The sequence below is a fragment of the Ailuropoda melanoleuca genome, chromosome 1 (assembly GCF_002007445.2).
Source record: "Ailuropoda melanoleuca isolate Jingjing chromosome 1, ASM200744v2, whole genome shotgun sequence".
Lineage (NCBI taxonomy): Eukaryota > Metazoa > Chordata > Mammalia > Carnivora > Ursidae > Ailuropoda > Ailuropoda melanoleuca.
In genome coordinates, this window is record NC_048218.1 from 119,657,160 (window position 1) to 119,676,362 (window position 19,203).

The 19,203-nt window shown below is 44.5% G+C and overlaps 1 protein-coding gene across 4 annotated transcripts in view; it reads left to right on the plus strand.

The window, feature by feature from the left end:
* The window catches only part of GLI3 (GLI family zinc finger 3), a 278,170-nt gene that overhangs the window by 210,909 nt on the left and 48,058 nt on the right, over window positions 1-19,203 (plus strand). For all 4 annotated transcript variants that reach the window (XM_002914138.4, XM_034665609.1, XM_034665614.1 and 1 more), the window contains one exon: window positions 1,119-1,259. In XM_002914138.4, coding sequence (XP_002914184.2) covers window positions 1,119-1,259 — 141 coding nt within the window. The remainder of the gene's footprint in view (window positions 1-1,118; window positions 1,260-19,203) is intronic.

Sequence of the window (19,203 nt, forward strand, 5' to 3'; positions counted from 1 at the left end):
ACAAGTTTGGAAAGTCCAGTCTAGTCTCTGCTTTTAGGCATTTAGCCCCTCTGAGCTTCAGTTCTAAAATGTGTTTATTATGCCTATGATACCATTTCCTAGGGCCCCTGTGCCTGACACAGGAAGAAGGTCAGTGAATATTAATTCCTAGAAATAGGGGTTGGACCGGAGTCTGGGCGTCCACAGAATCTGGATCTTTCTGCATCTGGGCTGCTCCAGCCCCAAGTTCAGACTACCTCTGCCCCAGTTTCCTTTCGAGTGAGCACTTTGAGGATGGAATGAATGGGGGTCATAGGTTCTGAAATCCATCCTTCTTCTTGAGTTTTGCTGGCCAACAACCTTGCTGGTTACACATGAATGCTTGTATGCAGTGTCTGTCATCCTGCCCCAGATGAGATCCCCAATCAGTGCACCCAGTCATCTCCCAGAATTCTGGGAATTGTTTGCATTTCCATTGCTGTGAAACTGCCTCGGAGAGTAGGAAAGACTCTGCCGCCAAGCTTCAGACACTGTGGTTTTTGGGCTGCAACTCGTGTCCCCAGATAGCAGAAGTTGAACCAGAAGACATGATCGGTCTACACCCCAGAAAGTGCCTGTCACAGCCTCCCATGGCAGGGAAAGGGGAATTAGAATTTCTAGTAAACCATCGCCCTGATCCCAAAATATAAGCATCAACAAATTAATACACTAAAAAGAATCTAACTGAAAGAGAAAGGCCAGTCTTTTGGGTAAAGACTGCATGACCTAATTTAATTGTTTCTCTTATGGGATGACGCTTTAATTTCTTTTTTTCTCTCATATTCAGGGGCAAAGTTTGGCCTCAACTTCTTACCATCATTACGGTTGGGACTGTTGTTTTCAATCCCACATTAACAACCTCTGAAGATTGGTAAATTGGAAAACAGGCACACAAATGATTCCATATGTTCGACTTCTGTTCACAAAATCCAACTGATAGACCTGGGCTCTATTTTATTTTCCCTGAAAAGTTGCCTCAGAATAAAGACCCATGCAATCCGGGTTGTTTTTTTGTTTTGTTTTGTTTTTCCTTTCTCTCATCTGTCCTTCCATTGTGTCTGATCTTTTCTCCCTCTCTTCTCCCCCCTCCCCCACCCCAGGAACAGCCGGAAGGAACAACCCTGGTGAAGGAGGAAGGGGACAAAGACGAAAGCAAGCAGGAGCCTGAAGTCATCTATGAGACCAATTGCCACTGGGAAGGCTGCACGCGGGAGTTCGACACCCAGGAGCAGCTGGTGCACGTAAGTGGGGGGCTGCGGGGAGTGGGCTTTGCAGCTATGTGACCTTTTCTGTGGGGTCAGCTTCCCTGACCCCGCGCTGAGTCAAGTTTCTTAGCTAGCAGCATTGCAAACTGGAGAGGGCTTTATGACTTTCTGAGAATAAAGAAAACTCTGAGCCATGGTGCTTGACCTGTTCAGTCAGCTAAAGCTTAGTGTAAAATTCAATAAAGTCTTCAATAGAGAGCGTAATGACTCTGATCCTGTAAGCCAGAAAACACCATGTTGAGTTCGCGTCTTTGATGGTTATTGAGTAATAGTAAGCTGGACATGAATTATTATTAACCTTTTAACCAAGTTTGAGTCTCGTCTCCTAGACCCAGCAACAGTAGAAAAAAATTGTAGAGGTGGGAGATTGCTTTTCTTCTGTTCTGCCTTCTTCTTCCAAACCGTCAAGGTCCAAAGACCCACCCACTATTTTAGGCAGCAGTTAATACTCTGTGTGAGACAGGTAGATGCTTGGGGAAGCCATTAGCACAGTTTCTTGACTGAAGGCCAACGCTCGCAGGGCGAGTAGTTCCATGGAAAAAGTGATATGTATTTTAAAATGTGTTCAGTGGCGTGTATTTTTTGAAACCTGTGGCATGGCCAGACTGAGATCCACACCTCGTCTTGCTATGCCAGGTCCAGAAGTGTGGCCCCTGTGGGGTTTATTTCCAATAATGCAGTGCACGCCCCACACCCATGTGCATGGACCTGATGAGGCATGTTTCCTTTGCCAATGCTCCATTTGACTTGGCACTTTCTTTCATGCCAGAAGAGTCTCCCTAGCAGAGGGGACTGGGAGCAACTGAGGTGGAAGGGTCTCTCTCTCGATCATCAAGACTAGAAAGCCATAGGCTCACACACCCCTGTGCTCAACCACAGGGTCCCATCGAGGCATTAGGGACGGTCTGCTACATGTGGCCGGTTCATCCGCTTTTACTGTGACAGACGATCTGACAGGGCAGCCTTCCTTGTGAGTCCCTGCCCGCCCACCCCACACACACACACCGCACACACTCAGCCCATTCTCTCTTCTTTTAGACTAACTTTTCATTTTCGATGATCCATATTTCTTGATAACCCTTCTCCATTTAAAAGCTAAAATTATACAATTCCTGACACATCCGCTATTTTTCACTGGCCGCAGAGCTTCTCCAGGGCGTCTGTCGTCTGCACCTCGGCTCCTCCTCTGTGCTGTATTCCACACGTTGCCGTCACAGGAGAGCGTTAAATAGATGCTTTGCCAGGATGTTTTGAGGAGTTAACATGACATCAGCAGGGTTCCACCCCCCCAATTTCTTTTTTAATCATGTCTCCTAGTAATTGAGTGAGAAGAATTACAGATTTCTCAGCACAGCAAGAAACCTAGAAAGTCAAATGTTTTTAATTAAGGTGTATTTCCAAATTTTTCCATGAACTTAATTTGATTCTTTCTCTTTAATTTGATGCAAGTGTTATTTTTAAGCCAAGCCTTCCTTAATGGCCCTTTCTTCTTGCTGACTTTTAATGGAAACCACAGACAGGGTACTACCAAAGGGGGGAAGAGAAAGTTTTTCTTTTAGTGCAGGCAGATATTCCCGAGGAGTGAAGTCTGCCAGGGACACCCTTCATGAGGGAGCGAGTGAACTACCGACATGAGGGGAATTGTGTGCCTGAAAACTGCCATCGTGAGCAAGATGTTGCCAGAGCTGCTTGCTTTTGGAAATGTCATCCTGCAAGGTGACACCGTCTCCTGGTCCCTTTTCTGAGGACAAGTCCTTGTAGTTTCCAAGCAGGGCTGTGATTATGGTCCAGCTGTGGCCAGATGCAGGACAGAGAGGAGTTCCTCAGAGTCTGCCTTTCAAAGGAACCGTGTTCCTCGTTAGAGACCAGGTTTGAGGTAGCTCTTTAACCTTTTAAGAGACAGTGACTCTTGTAGGTGTATTTAATCTCAGTGGCGAAAGGTTTTAGGGAGTGATGATGTTTTAGGGAGAGATCCGAGTACTTTTGAGGTAAATCTGCTTAAACGATCAACTTAAATGACCACCGCGTTGTGTGTCTCATCGTAAAAACTCTGAACGAATCTACGTACAGTGGAAATTTTGGATTCCAAACCAGCTAGAGGAATTCGTGTCAGGATTAGGAGAAAATCCAATATGTTGCCTTCATGATACGAATTTCAGTCTGAGATAAATTATGTACATTAAGTGGAGGAAAGCTATACCTTGGCCACAATCTAAATAAAAACACTAGTTCCTATCACTTATTTTCCACCTTTGAAGTCCTTGCCTGAGGTGTGGAGGTTCCAAATTTGTGCGTTTAAGTCGATTTTACTCTGCATGCCATGCAAGTGCCTTCCTCGTCGTGGGCCTATCTGGTGGCATCAGCAGTGGCCCGGGATAGCACGGGCACTTTAGTTTTTGTCGATTGAAGGCATAGCTCCACGTCCACCTAATTATTTTGGTGGCAGGTGGAAAAAATACCAGTTGCAAACCCCACTTTTTTGAGGACGGAGGGAAGTCTTAGCTGTTTCCATGCCCGTGGCTCTCCTTGGAGAGACGACATTTTGTGAATTAGTTGAATTTTCATGCTACATGCGACCAAGAGGCAAGGTGTTAAACCATCCTGACGCTCTGCCTTATTTATAGCCATGACCCATTCTTTTTCCCCCTCTTACAGTTAATAGAAAGATTCATGATTCTTCATGGCTGTCTATCTAGTGTCTGACAGTCCCGACTGCCTGCTAAAGCAAGTCACTATCTATAATTGATATCCTTCCGTGGAATAGGGTGCTGGCTGCAATTGAAGGGCTTTGCTGAAAGCTCTTAAATCCTGACAAGTTCTCCCCTTGTTCTGGCTCAGTCGCTGAGCTGCACGGCTGGAATTCCGGAGTCATTTGAACTTGGTGCAAAAGGGAGACATGTGTTTCACATTAGCAAATCACAAAGTTGAAGAGGAGAATTAGGGACTCGGCGGGCTCTGCATGCCAGGTAGTCTCCTTTCCAGCGTAATGCACTCCGTGTTCTCTTGAAAAGATTACCTCGTCCCATTACTGTCCCAACAGATGGACTAAACATTGCCTTTCCCTTCTCTTCTCCTTTATTTCAAGCGCCTGTCCTCCGCCAGGCGTGTGTTTATTCTAGATTTGCTGTGGGGTCTTTATCACGGGGACGTTTAATTAATTTCTCTTCCCAGCAAGATAATTATAATTGGGCTGAGTTACTCTCGATCTAGTATTAAATTTGTCATAAATTTACTTCTGTGCCCAGAAGCTAAGAAGACAGATGTATATTTTTGTTAACCAGGTTTTTGTTATACTTGGTCCCTTTCTTGGTGTCAGTTAAAATAGAACGGAACAAGAGAGTAAGAAGGAGATCCGGTGTAAAAATGAATTCAAAGAACCTTTGATTAAGACTGAATTTATTATTGATTTGTCAAGACGCAAGCACTTTTTTTTCCCTTGGCATCTGAAAGCACGTATTCTAACGCGTCAAAATAAGTTGAAAAGTCCACATTTTCCCTTCAATTCCAAATTAATTAGCTCTTCTCGCTGTTGTGCATGGTATATTACAAAATATACAAATCTTAAATTTAAACTCATTTCTGAAAGTGGCGGAATATCGGTTCTTGACATGTTTCTGGTTTTGTTGTGGCTTTTTTTGGCATGCAAAAAAACTCACCTTCTGTCTTCCGGCCTGGCCTCTCCCATGGATGAGAGAGGCTTCCAAACCTTCCTGAGACCCATTTCCCACTTGCATTCCTTCTGTCCTCAAACTCAGTCCCATCTTTGGCTCTAGGAGGGTCGAGGCGTCTGAAATAATACACAGTATGAGCCCGAGTTAGTCAGTCCTAGGTTTTCCAAAACCTCATGTGTTGTTTCTGAGTGACATGATACGCCTCATCAATGTTTTTGAGAGGCTTCTTCGAAAGAGGAGAAGGAATAAATGGGAAGAATGTGCACCTCAGTGTGGGTCCCCACTGCTCGGTGGCTGGTGACGCTTGCAACTGTCACTACTGGGACCCGAAGGAATGAAAGGAGTATCATCACTGTCTCTAACGTCCACCTGTTGTCGGTATCACTGCAGTCCTTGGCCCTCTAGTTTAGTGATGTAACCCTCTTTCTGCTTTAGAAGTAATACATAGAACGTTCTTTCCTAAGGTCTGAAAATCATCCAATTATTTTTCTAACAGTTTCATTCCCCACGCCCTCCCCAGCAGAATGAGCGTGGAGAGGGGCCTTAGGCAGGTGGGGGCGTTGTCTCCTGCCAGTGAGGCCAAAGGGCAGAGAATGTGAGCTGTGTTCATATTAGTCCCAGATACAACTGGGTGGCATTCAAGTAAGCCCCTGTGCTCCCTTTGTATCTTTTAAGCCTGGTGTCAGAAATTCACCTTTTTGTAGAGTGATTACCACCTACTTGGATTTTAAATGCTTTCATATGCTGCAAATTTTGATTTCTAAAGCGTGCTGTGGTTTCCTTTATCAGAAGAACACAGTCCTAATCAGCTTTGCTGCTGTTTGAAAACAAATTCTGGACATAACATGGAAACAAAGGGCTTTCTTTTTAATATCCTGGAGATTTAGATGTAAAGAAGGCACATCTAATCTGTGAAGGATTGGTGCATCTGTAGAAACGAGGGAAGTTAGGATGTGTTAATGACATTATTTTCATATTAATACCATGATCCCAAATTTGCATTTTAAATGTTTTCCATCTAATTTTGATCCTTTTGCTAAAGTTGCATTGTATATCCTTACCTAAGAGAAAATTGAGTGTAAGATGCGATAGGGGTCTCAGACACGAGGCAGAAATTAGTTTTGTGTGCACATAAAACGTAAAACGAATGAGTGGAGATTTTGATCTTCTTTTTCCTACATGGAGTTGCTAGTTAATTTAGTTACTCTAATTATTTGGAAATACTGCATGTAAAATGCAGGCTAAGAACCACAAACTTCAAAGCCGTCCTTTGACAGTTGCGCCTCAAGGGTCACATTCTTTTTAAAGTTAGGGACTGAATTGCACCTGCAGAAATACTTTCCATGGAGACACTCAGGAGAGAGCCTGAGTGGGGGGTGCGGAGGGCCATGTGGGCTCCCGGGGCCAGTGGGATTCTGAGTGGCAGCGCCTTCCTTCTCTGCCCTGACCCTTGGGATGACCTCCCTGGAAGCATTTGACCTTCCAGAACGTTCTTTTCTCACTTATCATACTGTGAAACAGCCGTGAAAATAAATGCCCTTCCCAACATCCAAGGCCAAAGGGAGATCGAATACAGGAAGCCTAATGAGAAACAGACAGAGGGTTGAAAAGAGTGCCTCGTCTCTCTTTGTTTTATGTATTTGTTTTTGCAGGGTTGAGTCAGGGAGGGGATGGGGGGAGGGGTACTATTGGGTCTGTGCCTTCTGCGTGTCGGTCTAAGGCTTATTTTATATTCATTGTTGCTGAACCCGCTCTTGACTGAGGTGGGGACCCCGTTCTTCGCAGTGCAGATCTGATAGATAGGACTTGGCCAAGCCATTTCACCTCCTCGGACCTCAGTTTTAGTAAAAGCAAGTGAAAGATTTGAAATAATACTCCTCTGGGTAGGGATGGCAACCAGGTTTCCTCTCACGTGCCCACGTATTGGCAGGCAGCCACCTGGTGCTGTGCTGAGCCCCCCCACCTTGCAGTAGGGGAGGTGGGGAGGGGTGGGGATGCTGGGTCGGTTATGGATGGCTGCCCCCAGGTGGGGTTTTGGAGAAGGCAGTCCCATACCATCTTTTTCCCCGGGTCTTTTCCACCCTGTAGATTAAGTGCCCTCCAGAATAATTACATTTAATATTTCTAGGAGATGGTATATTAATTACTTGAGTGATTATGGAATTATTAAAATTTCCTCTTTACTAAGGGTTCTTACCCCTTGAACGAAGAATAAGATATCAATATTTTGAGTGAGATGTCACTGGTACAGAATAATGTGTTAGTTACTTTCTTAAATTTGTTCTGCTGTGGGGTACCCCAGAAATGTTTCTATTGCACCCCCCCGCAGAATACTTCTTCAGAATTTTTAGCCAAGTAACTCTTTCTGCCATTTGGAGAGGATTTTCCTTTGAATTGGTTCTGAATGCTGCTTTAGGTAAGATTCCCTGGAATGTTCTCAACGGGCCCACTTCATACAAGAAGGAATGACGGTTACTTCAGGCTGGGCTGCGTACCTCGTGGAAAGGCACTTGCCTGTAGCACATCTTGCCAGCAGTGTGTCTTCTTGTCTATTGGGAGAAGGATGAGCTGACATTAGCAGATCAGGCATTCGCTCAGCTCCTCACCGAAGACGGCTGGGAGCCCTCTGCGTGCTGCCCACTGCCCCAGCTTCGCGGTGGGTTCACTGCCAGCACAGCTTAGACCCAACCGTCCGGGACCGGTCATTCTCAGGGGAAGGGGGAGACACAGAAACAGAAAAGCACGGAGTGAATAGCATATGAGGCAGGACATACTGAAGCCAGAACTGTAGAGTTGAGATAGTGGGGGCTTAGATGAGGAGAGACGTCCATAAGGAATATTGGAAACGGCCTCTGGGAAACAAGTGGGAATAGTTAAGGTCAAAGCAAACCATGGGGGTCGACTTTTGAGGCATGAGGATGATGACGATGATGGTGATCTGTGACTTTGTAAGAACAAACAGCACCAGATCCGAGAGAATACTCGGGCTCGCCGCTGTTCTCCTGTGACAGTACAAGGTACATGTCAGAGCTGGCAGACCTGGGTTCAAAGCCTGCTGCTCTCTACCGTGGACTCATCCCATCCTTCCCTCTGAAATAAGGATGGTGATAGTATTTACTTCATAAAACAGCTGGGGCAGTTGAGTTAAAAATTATACTCAAGAAAATGTTAGTGATTCTTTTTCTGAAAGTGAAAAGTGTACAGACATGGTCAGCTGCTGCGTTCATGAACTTTGCCTCTATGAACGTGGCTTAGGTTGCTCTTCAGGCTGTTTTGGGGTTGGCGTGTCACCATGAAATTCATAATTGCCTTAAGATGCTGACCAGACCCTTGGTTCGTGAACCCCGGAGAGAGAAGGACTAGCGGGGTCTCCAACTCTGTTCCTTACAGTCTGGATCCCTCCTTATTCTCGCTTATGCAGGGTCGAGATTCAGAGCCCATGCTGTTCTGTGTTCTTTTGTCCTGATGTCCTTCTGAAAGTTCTCCTTGGTGGGCACCCGAAACCAAGGCTTCCCACCTTGGACACACTGAGGCAGCGAATCCTTGGTTGTGAGGGCCAACCTTTCCTTTGTCGTAGGAGGGCCGGCAGCCCTGCTGACTTCTGCCTGCTAGATTCCAGGAGGGATCTGTCCCCATTGTAACAACCAAACATTTCTCCCCACGTTGTCCCTGTTCTGTCCCCAATCTTTCCTCTGGCAGTGTGGAAAACTGTAACAACAAAAATGTATTTGTAATTTAAGATACATTTTCTCCTTAGTGCTGTAGAATTTTCAAATTCCAAGGAAAAGGTGAACTTGTCAGCCTCTAACAAAAGGCTATTTAATATATATTTATGTGGCGTGCTTCTGTGTGTATGCATGTATGGGCGGATTGGTGTGTGTGCACCTGTGTTCTGTGTGTGTGCATGTGTGTATGTGGCCTTGTGTGTGTGTGTGTATACAGATTGGCAGAGCTTAATTTTAAAGCCACATTTGTTACGTTAGGCACTCAGTATTTCTCAGCAAGGACTATAACCAGCCAAGTCCTTTGTCTTGGTGAAGAATTCCATCACTGGGTTTTTTGGTTTTTTTTTTTTTGGGGGGGGGTGGGTTTTTTTGGTGTTTTTGTTTTGTTTTGTTTTTGGGGTTTTTTTTTTTTTGCAGACCGAAGGAAGTCACTTAGACTTCAGCTTCTGAGATCATGGCAAGCATGGAGATCAGGTTCCTGCTTTGACAGAAAACAGAACTCCAGAAACAGAAAGCAATTTTTTAACACAAGGACTTTTTTGAAGATTCAGGGACATTTAGGCTTTTTTGGGATTAGCTAAATACTGCCATAGATGATTTTTTTTTTCATTTCTAGAACAATCAATGTTGGCAAAAGAGCTGTAAGTGGTGTATCCCTAAAAAAGAGGCCAAGGCCTTAAATGTAAGCCACCCCTTCCCCACCCCAGCCAATTACCAGTAAAACTAACATTAATCAGTGAGTGAGGGGTGGGGGGATTGATCTTTGATTTCTACATCTGCCAAGAACAGTTTCTGAATTGGAGTAAGTCAGTCTATAGCTTTGGTCCTCAGTTTCTCATCTGTAAAGTGGGGATACTAATACTCACCCTACTTTCTTCACAGGGTTTTTAATTTTTTTCTTTTATTTTTTTGGTAGGGATAGCATGAGATCATATATTCATACATATATCCATATATAAGGAATCTCGTATATATTCAAAAATAAGGAAGAATGAGAAGTAGTAACTAATCGATCCAATTAAAGAATGGAGAGATTAAGGGGGCTTTTCATCAAAATTTTTTAAAAAGTGTGTAAGTATGACATTGACTCAGCGGCACACACCTGTGCAGGCTGGTGATTTTACCTGGACGATGCGTCGGCACCACCTGGTGGCCAATACACAAATTGCAGGCATAGTGTTAGAAGGAAAAAGCCTCATGCGGGTCAGACTTCCAGGGTCGGGTCCGGGTCAGGGTCAGGGCCAGAGGAGGGAACAAGACTGGACACATACATCTTTTATGTCTGCGAGTAAGGGGAATATGTGGGCAAAGCCATTGGGAGGACCAGAGAGGTACAGGCAAACAGGTAAGGTGAAGTTTCAGAAGAGGTCACAAGAGAAAAGTCTGGTGGGTTTGGGCGTGGTCTTGAAAAAACAGGTGGATTTAAATAGAGAAAGACCATTGCAGATGGGTGTTGGGGCTTCCGTGTAGAAAAAAACAGCAGGAAGAAGTTAACAGAAGCAGAAAGTGTTGGAGAATTTTATCTCTGATAGGAGCTAATATAATAAAAGGCTGGGGTCTTTGACACTCTGTGGGGTTGGAAATACAATTACAGAATGATTCATTGCATGCTTTTGGGGTTGAAGAGTGGTAAGTCGTTCCCCAATGTGGAAGCAGAGGGCCATAGGAAGCGAGGTTAAAGCCCAGACTGACGGCTTCCTGGGACCCGCCTGCCGCTCTGGGAGTCCGACTTCTGGTCTAGGTGGAGTGAGGAGAATCAGATGTTCCCGATGTGAGGAAGGCGTGAGCCAGTCTGAGCCAGAGAAAGATGGGGCTGAGCTTTGCAGAGCCCCAGAGGCTGTACTAGCGATGTCCTGAAGGGGGCGGGGCCAGAAGTGAGACTGCAGTAGAAATTATGTTCAGTTATTTCTTAAAACTTGGGAGGAAGGTTTGGGGATGTTTCACAGTGAGTTTGTGTGGCTCATGCGGATGTCATAGATGCCCTTCGGAGAGCAGTTAGAAGCTTCCGGGCTGCCAGCTGAGCACCTGGAGTGTGGTTTTGCCCATAGAACCCCTGTATTTTGTGGGCATGGCCTCAGGCCCATTATCTAAGGGCCCCAAGACTCTGCCTGTCTCTGTAAAGCAGGCTGGGCAGGGTCGTTGGAGAACGATCTCTGATGACTTACAGAAGATGTTACCGTGTTACTCACATTTTTAGGGCCCACTTAGTGACGGCTTTCCTGCGATGATTAACATTTGTCCTTTTCATTCTTTTGGTTTTGGGTGTGCCTTCTCTTCCAGTTACGAATGCATAATCTGAGGTTCTGAAAATGTCTTCCCGATCAGGAGAACAAAACTGCCGCCGTCCGTCAGCTTCCCCTGACTGCGCTGGGGAGGCCCAGTCCTGTCTCACCTGTTCCCTCCACACCACCTTCATACACCTTCTGTTTCTTGGGGCGTTAGCCTGTGTGCTTCGGCCAAGTGCTCTCTCCAGGACAGGCAGGAGAGCCCTGGTTGGGGAGGCGCACGTCTCCCCCAGTGGCTTTTCCACAAGGCGGCGAAAGTTCTCACGCCTTCCTCTCCTGTCCCGCCTGGGGAGAGATGGCGCAGTTCCCGGGCCAAGAGAAAGCAGTCCTGCCGCAAATACAACACAACCCCGGCTGTCCTCTCCTTATGTTTGGTGGAGATAAACTTCACTGGAGTCTCAGTACTGAGTCATTTGGCTTCTGGCAGGAGCTTTAATTGCTAAAATGCAGATTTTTTTTTTCTTGATCGAGAGGGGATTATTCCTGTTATCAGTCTAGAGCATCTTATTTCAAGATGAAAAGCCTTTACGGAATTACAGATGCCAACGTGTGTACAAAGCTTTTTGGCGATTGACAACTCAAAGAGAAAGTATGATTTATTAGCCTATAATGGCCAACCCTGAGCGATGGTCGAGGTCCCACTGATTTGTGAAATTGCTTAATGCGAACTGCCTTTTTATGCCACTCAAGCCCCAGGTTCCTCCAATAAATTTAGAATCTACATTATGTGATATGGTACGGGAGAGAGGAAAAGAAAAGGGGCAAGAGGAGAAAGGTGGCCTCTGAAATCCATCTTGGTGGTGCCTTTTACGCTAGTTTGGCTGATAAGCCGGCGGAGGAAAGATTAATAACGAGGCTTGGCGCTATCAGTACCTGCCTGTCGATTCTCTGTAACAGGGCTGTCTGTTCAGCATGGAAATTATTGATTAAATAAAAATTGCTATTAGATTGTGATGTGATCCATAATCGCAAACGATGGTGGACATTCCTCTTTTAGATCCTTGGCCATGCATCACGTTGTTTCTGTTTTTTCCCTCGCCGTAATTTATATTACGCTGACACTTGCGCTCTGAAGGTTTCTCTGTTCTGTCGGAAGGCAGGAAAGCTCAGGCAGGAGCAGCGCAGCCTGACCAGAGGGAGGATGAGAGGGCGGTGGGCCTGGTTAGGACAGCCCAGGTTCCCTCACTGGGCTGCAGCCCGGGTTACGTTGATTGGCTGGTTTTTTGACTTAAAAAAAAAGAAAAAAATGTGGTGCAATACACTTAACATGAAATTTACCATTTGACCAATTTCTTTTTTCCAGCTGTATAATTAATTAATGAAATTGTGTATTTTTCAAGCATACGAAGGGATGACTTGGTATACATATACGTTGTGAGATGATTAACACCGAGTTAATTATCACACCCATCACCTCACAGTTATCTTTTTTCAGGTATGTGGCGAGAACTCTTTTTCTTTTTTATAAAGATTTTATTTATTTATCTGACAGAGATAGAGACAGCCAGCGAGAGAGGGAACACAAGCAGGGGGAGTGGGAAAGGAAGAATCAGGCTCATAGTGGAGGAGCCTGATGTGGGGCTCGATCCCAGAACGCCGGGATCACGCCCTGAGCCGAAGGCAGACGCTTAACGACTGAGCCACCCAGGTGCCCCTGTGGCGAGAACTCTTAAGCTCTATCCTCTTGGCACATTTCAAGTATGCAATACAGTATTCTTAACTGTGGTCACCGTGCTATAGAGAGACCGTCAAAACTTACTCATCTTATAAACGGAAATCTGTACCCTTTGACTAGCGTCTCCCCGTTTCCCCACCCCCAGCCCCTGGCAACCACCATTCTAGTCTCTGTTTCCATGACTTTGACTTTTCTTTTGCCTGTTTTTGGATGTCACATACCGTATTTGCGTCTTACTTCACTTAGCATGATGCCTCCAAGGTCCATCCATGTTGTTACAAATGGCAAGATGTCTCTTTTTTATGGCTGAATAATATTCCATTATATATATACACACACGTACAATTGGCCCTTGAACAACACGGGCTTGAACTTCACAGGACCACAGAAACTTGGATTTTTTTCAATAAATACTATAAATGTATTTTCTCTTCCTTATGATTTTCTTAACATTTTCTTTTCTCTAGTTTACTTTCTTGTAAGAATCAGTATATAATACGTATTGTATACAAAATATGCATTAATGGGCTGTTTGTGTTATTGGTAATTGGTAGTTAAGTTTTGAGGGTTCAGAGGTTATATATGGACCTTCAAATGTGCTGGGTATCAGCACCCCTAACCCCTGTGATGTTCAAGAGTCAGTTATACACACCACATTTTCTTTATCCACTCATCTGTTGACAGACCCGTAGGTTGCTTCTATGTCTTGGCTATTATGAATAATATTGTAATGAACACGGGAATGCACATACGTCCTCAAGATACTGATTCTAGTCCCTTCAGATGTATGCACAGAGGTGAGATTGCTGGATCAGATGGGAGTTCTATCTCTAATGTTGTGAGGAACTGCTGTACTGTTTTCCATAGTTCCAATTTATATTCCCACCAACAGTGTACAAGGGTTCCCTTTTCTCCGTATTCTTGCCAACATGTGTTATCTCTGGTCTTTTTTATAAGATATCCTAACAGGTGTGAGATGGTATCCCATTGCAGTTTTGATTTCCATTCCCCAATTATTAGTGATGTGGAGCACTTTTCATGTACCCGCTGACCATTTGTATGTCGTCATGGGAAAAATGTCTATTCAGAGCCTTTGGCCTTTTTTAAATTGCATTATTTGTTTTTTTTCCAGTTGAGTTATAGGAGTTCCTTATTTATTTTGGGTATTAACCCCTTATCAGATATGTGGTTTGCAAATATTTTCTCCCATTCTGTAGACTGCCTTTTTATCTTGTTGACTATTTTTCTTTTGCTGTGCAGGAGTTTTTTTAGTTTGATGTAGTTTCGTGTATTTAATTTTGCTTTTGTTGCCTGTGCTTTTGGTGTCAAATCCAAAAAAATCATTGCCAACAACAATGTCTAGGAGCCAAGTATGTTTACTTGGAGGAGTTTTATGGTTTCAGGTCTTTAATCCATGTTGTTAATTTTTTCTATTTCTATGGAAAAGGCCACCCGAATTTTGATAGGGAGTACATTGAGTTTGCAGATCACTTTGGATACTAGGAAAGTTTTAACAATACTGATTCTTCTGACACAAGAACACAGACTGTCTCTCCATTTATGCATACATTCTTTAATTTATTTCATCAATAACTGATAGTTCTCGGTATACATGTCTTTAGACTCCTAGGTTACATTTATTCCTAGATATTTCATTATTTTTGCTGCTGTTGTAAGTGGGATTGCTTTCTTGATTTCTCTTTCAGATAGCTCATCGTTAGTGCATAGAAACACAACTGATTTGTGTACATTGATTTTGTATTCTGAACTTTACAGAATTCATTTATTCATTCTCACCGTTTTTTGGTGCGGTGTCTTTAGGGTTTTCTATACATGAGATCATGTAATCCGCAGAGACAATTTTACTTCTTTCCAGTGGATGCCTTTCATTCCTTTTTCTTGCCTAATTGCTTTGGCTCAGACTTCCAGTACTATACGAATAGAAGTGGCAAGACCAGGTATGCTCATGTTGACCATTTTAATGGTCATTAAATTAATTGCCATTTAGCACAGTCAGTTTTGTGCAACCATCACCACTACGTATTCCTGGACATTTTCATCACTCCAAAAGGAAACTGTACCCACTAAAAGCAGTCATTTTCCTTTCTTCCTCCTCCACAGCCCCAAAAACCACTCAGTTGGTTTCTGTCTCTATGGACTACTTGCCTATTCTGAACATTTCATAGAAGCGGAGTAAAATATATATGACGTTATGTGTCTGGCTGTTTCCACTTAGTGCAGCATTTTCAAGATTCATCCATGTTGTAGCCTGTGTTAGCGCTTTGTTCCTTTTCATGGCTGAATAGTGTTCCGTTTATGACTCTGCCACATTGTGTTTGTCCTTTCATCTGTTGATGGGCATTTAGATTATTTCTTCCTGCTAGCTGTTGTGTTGTTATGGACATTCATGGATAAGTTTTTGTTTCAGCACTCTTTTCACTTCTTTGGGGTGTATTTCTAGGAGCGGGCTTGCTAGGTCATATGGTCATTCTGTGTTAAACTCACTTGAGAAACAACCAAACCTACAGCAGGTTTTAGGTTGTGTTGTACAGGTCTGCCTCCTTGGGTGGTTTCACCTCTGACCTCATTAGCCTCTCTGAAGAACTCACCGTTCCGCCTCTGCTGGAACCTCACCACCTTGCTGGGACCTTGCTTCGCGTCCTTGAGCTACGGATCAGACATGCTCTGGGCTGCTTCTCTGTAGAGTGCCCTGTGGCACTGCCATCCCTGGGCTCAACAGGCATTGGTCAGCAAAGAGCCCCATACATCCACTGTTACTTTTCCCCCAAATAGAGTAGCACTAAGGTCAGGTGGGCTTAGACAAATAAAACAAACCAATATATTGACCAAATTTTATTTCCAAATGGTGATTTGGATGAATGGGGTTGCAGCTGATGTTTTGTTCAGTGGAATGAATATAAACCTCTCACAGTAGTGACTTTGGGGGTCCCTTGCTGGGTGTTACTATTGGGATCAATTCTAATTGGAGGGTCTTAAAAATGACCTAACTCACTACCTGCCCTTTTTTTTTTTTTAACCAGGTACAGTGAGGTCTAGGAAGGCTAACAAAATTATTGAAGATCACTAAATTTGTTCACTTACACACCCATCATCTTGTTTTAAATGGCCGTTTGGTGCATATAATGAAGATTGGTCTTTAGACTCCCTTAGCTATTAAATGTATACATCTTGCATCCCCCACTCCACACACCTCACCCCTTCCCCCAAGTCACACAGTCTCTGCCTCTGTCCCTCTCTTTTTCCATTTCACTCTTGCAAAGGGAAGCTGCCTAAGATTTTCTCTCCTTCCCCACCACTGTACCTTTACTGCAAGTTGACTACCTTTGAGAGTAAATATAACTCTTCTTCACAAACTTAAGACCCCTTTATCAAAACAGAGGTGAAAGTCAGACGCCCATCTAGGGCTGAACCATCTGACTCAAGATCAAACTCATGAACTCACCCAGAACATGCATGTGTCTTACGTCTTAGAGAGGATGAGTCTTATTGCTTATATTACGCTCTGGGACGAGGCAGCACTTTGGAACCTGAAACTCAGAGCTCTCTGCTCTCCTGCCACCCCCACTGTTGCTTACCAGCACCCCGGCAAGCTGCCGAGAAGCCAAGACGGGACTTCTCTGGGGTAGTGGCTCCTCGCGGGTCCTTGGCACCTTGCACAGGACACAGTATCAGCTACAAAGTGACAACACGGACTGTACGTCCGAGCTTCCCAGTGGGTGGATCGGGCTAAAGAACATGAGACTCTCAGGAGTGGAAGCTACTGCAAGTGAGTTGGGTGTCTCTTAAGAAAGCCATGCTGACAGAGGCAATCACAACTTAGGTTCTAAAGCAAGCACAAACATGAAAAATAGTGGTTCCAGGGGAATTCTTAAATAAAGTTAGGTTTTTGAATCCTACATACAGAAGCTGGGAAGAAAGTGCATACATGGAAACCAGAAAGAGCTGTGACAACCTTCTGGGACCTACATGCATCCCGCTGGCCTCAGACAGGCTGCGGCGGGATCTGGGGATGCACGTTCCCTTGGAGCCAGTGGCTTCCAGGTGACACATGGCAGTAAAAGCAGAACAGCTGCCTCCCTGCTTTGCTCTGATCTGTTGTGTGTTTGAGTGAACAGGCACTTGGGACAAGGACCTGAGGGTGTAGCAGGGACGTGGCCGAGGCCTGTCCTTAGGGCCCCCTTGCAGAACAGGGACAGCAAGCAAATGAAGAAGAGCGTCTCTCCTACTGAAATGGGAAATAAGACCATGGCCCACAAAACAGAGCAGAAGCTGGCTGAGTGGTAGAATCTCTCAGGCTCATGGGCTTCTCTGGACCCAGAGGGCTGAGGTTCCTGACGCGTGTGACCGCCAACCAGTATCACACAGTTGTGAGCGATCATAAAAAATGGATGAGGCGCTGGGAGGTGAAGGTGGTGAGTCTCATTCTGCACTTTCCAAGGGGCAAGAAAATGAACTCTGAAAATTACAGGAGGCGCACGGAGAGTCGGTTCCAGAAGAAACTGTGCTTTCATTGTTAAAACTTTGTGCTCTTATTACAAGATGAAATTATCACTGGGACTCTTGGGCTCACCGAGAATAGCATCCCTCTAGAGCGGGCTTATGCTTTGACAATATTGTTAGACTGGTTGGTCAGGAAAATGCAGTGAGTTGGGACTTCAGCAAAACAACTTAGGCCAAGACAGAAAGTGATGTGTTCAACAGCAGTTAGGAGATGGAGTCGCTGGACGGGTGATAAGGGATGGCTGGACATCGGCCAAGGGAGCTGTTTCTAGAAGCAGGCTGCTGGGCTTGGCCCCCGGCCTTGTTTTACTTAACAATTTGGTGTGTGTTTGTTTCCAGGACGAAGTCCCTGGGTGCAATTATCATCAAAGATGTTTACAAGGGAATTTTCAAATCCAGTTAACGACTGAATCAGGGTCCTCAAAGATCTTGAAAAATCAAAATACTGAAATAGCTCCAAGGAGATTAAAAATTATGATAATAACATAAGCCCTTAATTAACTATAAATTCACTTTGACTAGGCACTGAGATTTGCCGCCAAAACTCACTAATGGGATTCTCAGCTATAGACCTTTAAATACCCTATGTTACCATCATGCTCAGACTGTTTCTGGAAAACAGCACTCAGCCCAGTGTTCTGTTTCTCAGGATACACGGATTTATTGTCATTGGATCAAGCAGAACAAGATCCAAACGTGCCTTCAAAGGGTGGTTGATAGAACCACAGGAGAGAGATCTGGGGTTTTCTGGTGGGCAGAGAGAGCTGGGGGCACGATAACGCCTTCACACATCTGAGGGTGTGTCGGCTGTCCTGTGGAAGGCGGATCTGACTTGTTCTGGTAACAGATGGAGGGCCACAGCCTGGAAACCATAGGGAAACAGATCTATGTCCAGTATGAGGAAAACAGATTTGCCAGGAGAGAGGCAGTTGCTGAACCGGATGGTCAGGGATTTTGGCCGGACAGCCCTGGATGTGGGGTGTTGTAGGTAACTCAGCATTTCCAGTGGGTTCTCGATGAACTTGAGTCCTGCTCAAAGCTGGGAGAAATCCTCTTCCTACAGATGTTTCTTGAAACCATTTATGTGCTGTATTCAGAGGAGGGCAGGTTGGCATTTGGGCTTAATAATAAAATCATCTCCGTTTTCTGTCTGTTCCTAAGAGTATTTCCTCTCCAGTCCAAGCTTTAACTTCCTTAACATTTTTTTCCCTTATAAATCATATTACTAATGAGTAAAATGAACTTGACTGAGGCACCATTTGAAAAGTGGACCCCTGAGTTTCTCGGATGGCAAACTTGCGATAAGAATTTGTGTGTTGAGGGACCAGAAGGCTTCCTTGTATGCCAGAGCTGTCTGTAACCCAGAACCTTCTTGGGTTTCTGGGGGCTTTCTTCATGTTATTTTGTTGTGGTTATCATATATGAAGATTTCCCTTGGAATTTTCTGTAGAAATCAGTCCGGTTTGCCGCAATCACACATCTATAAATCACTTATATTTTTTTCTGAGATACTTCCAGGTAAAGGTGTTAGTGCTAACCTGATTGACAGGTAAATACTCAAATACTTTTGAATACTAGAAAGGAAGGTTTTTCTCAAAAAAATACTTCAGCTCTCTGTTGGGCTCGGGCCGCGGGTATGTGGCATACGTCTTTTGCAATCGGAAGGACATAGAAAGCCCGATGATTCGGTGTTTGCATCAGTGTTTTCCAGACTGCAGTCCTGTGAGTAGTTCCGGCCTCGCCTTCACAATTCACAATTATTTCACACGTAGTAGAGAGATTGCAGAATACACTTTGAACCTTGCCGCCCTTCCTCGTTCTCCCTGGTCTGTAGCGGTAGGTGGCTCCTGTGGACTTCTCCTTTTCCCATTTCTTCTTTCCTGGTTTTTTCTTTCTTTCTTTCTTTCTTTCTTTCTTTCCTTCTTTCTTTCTTTCTTTCTTTCTTTCTTTTTTTTAAAGTTCCTTCCTTAGCTTCACGATCTTGAGAATTCGTTTCACTGCATCAGCCGGTGTTCTGGGCTGAGCTAAGTCCCCTGCAGTGAT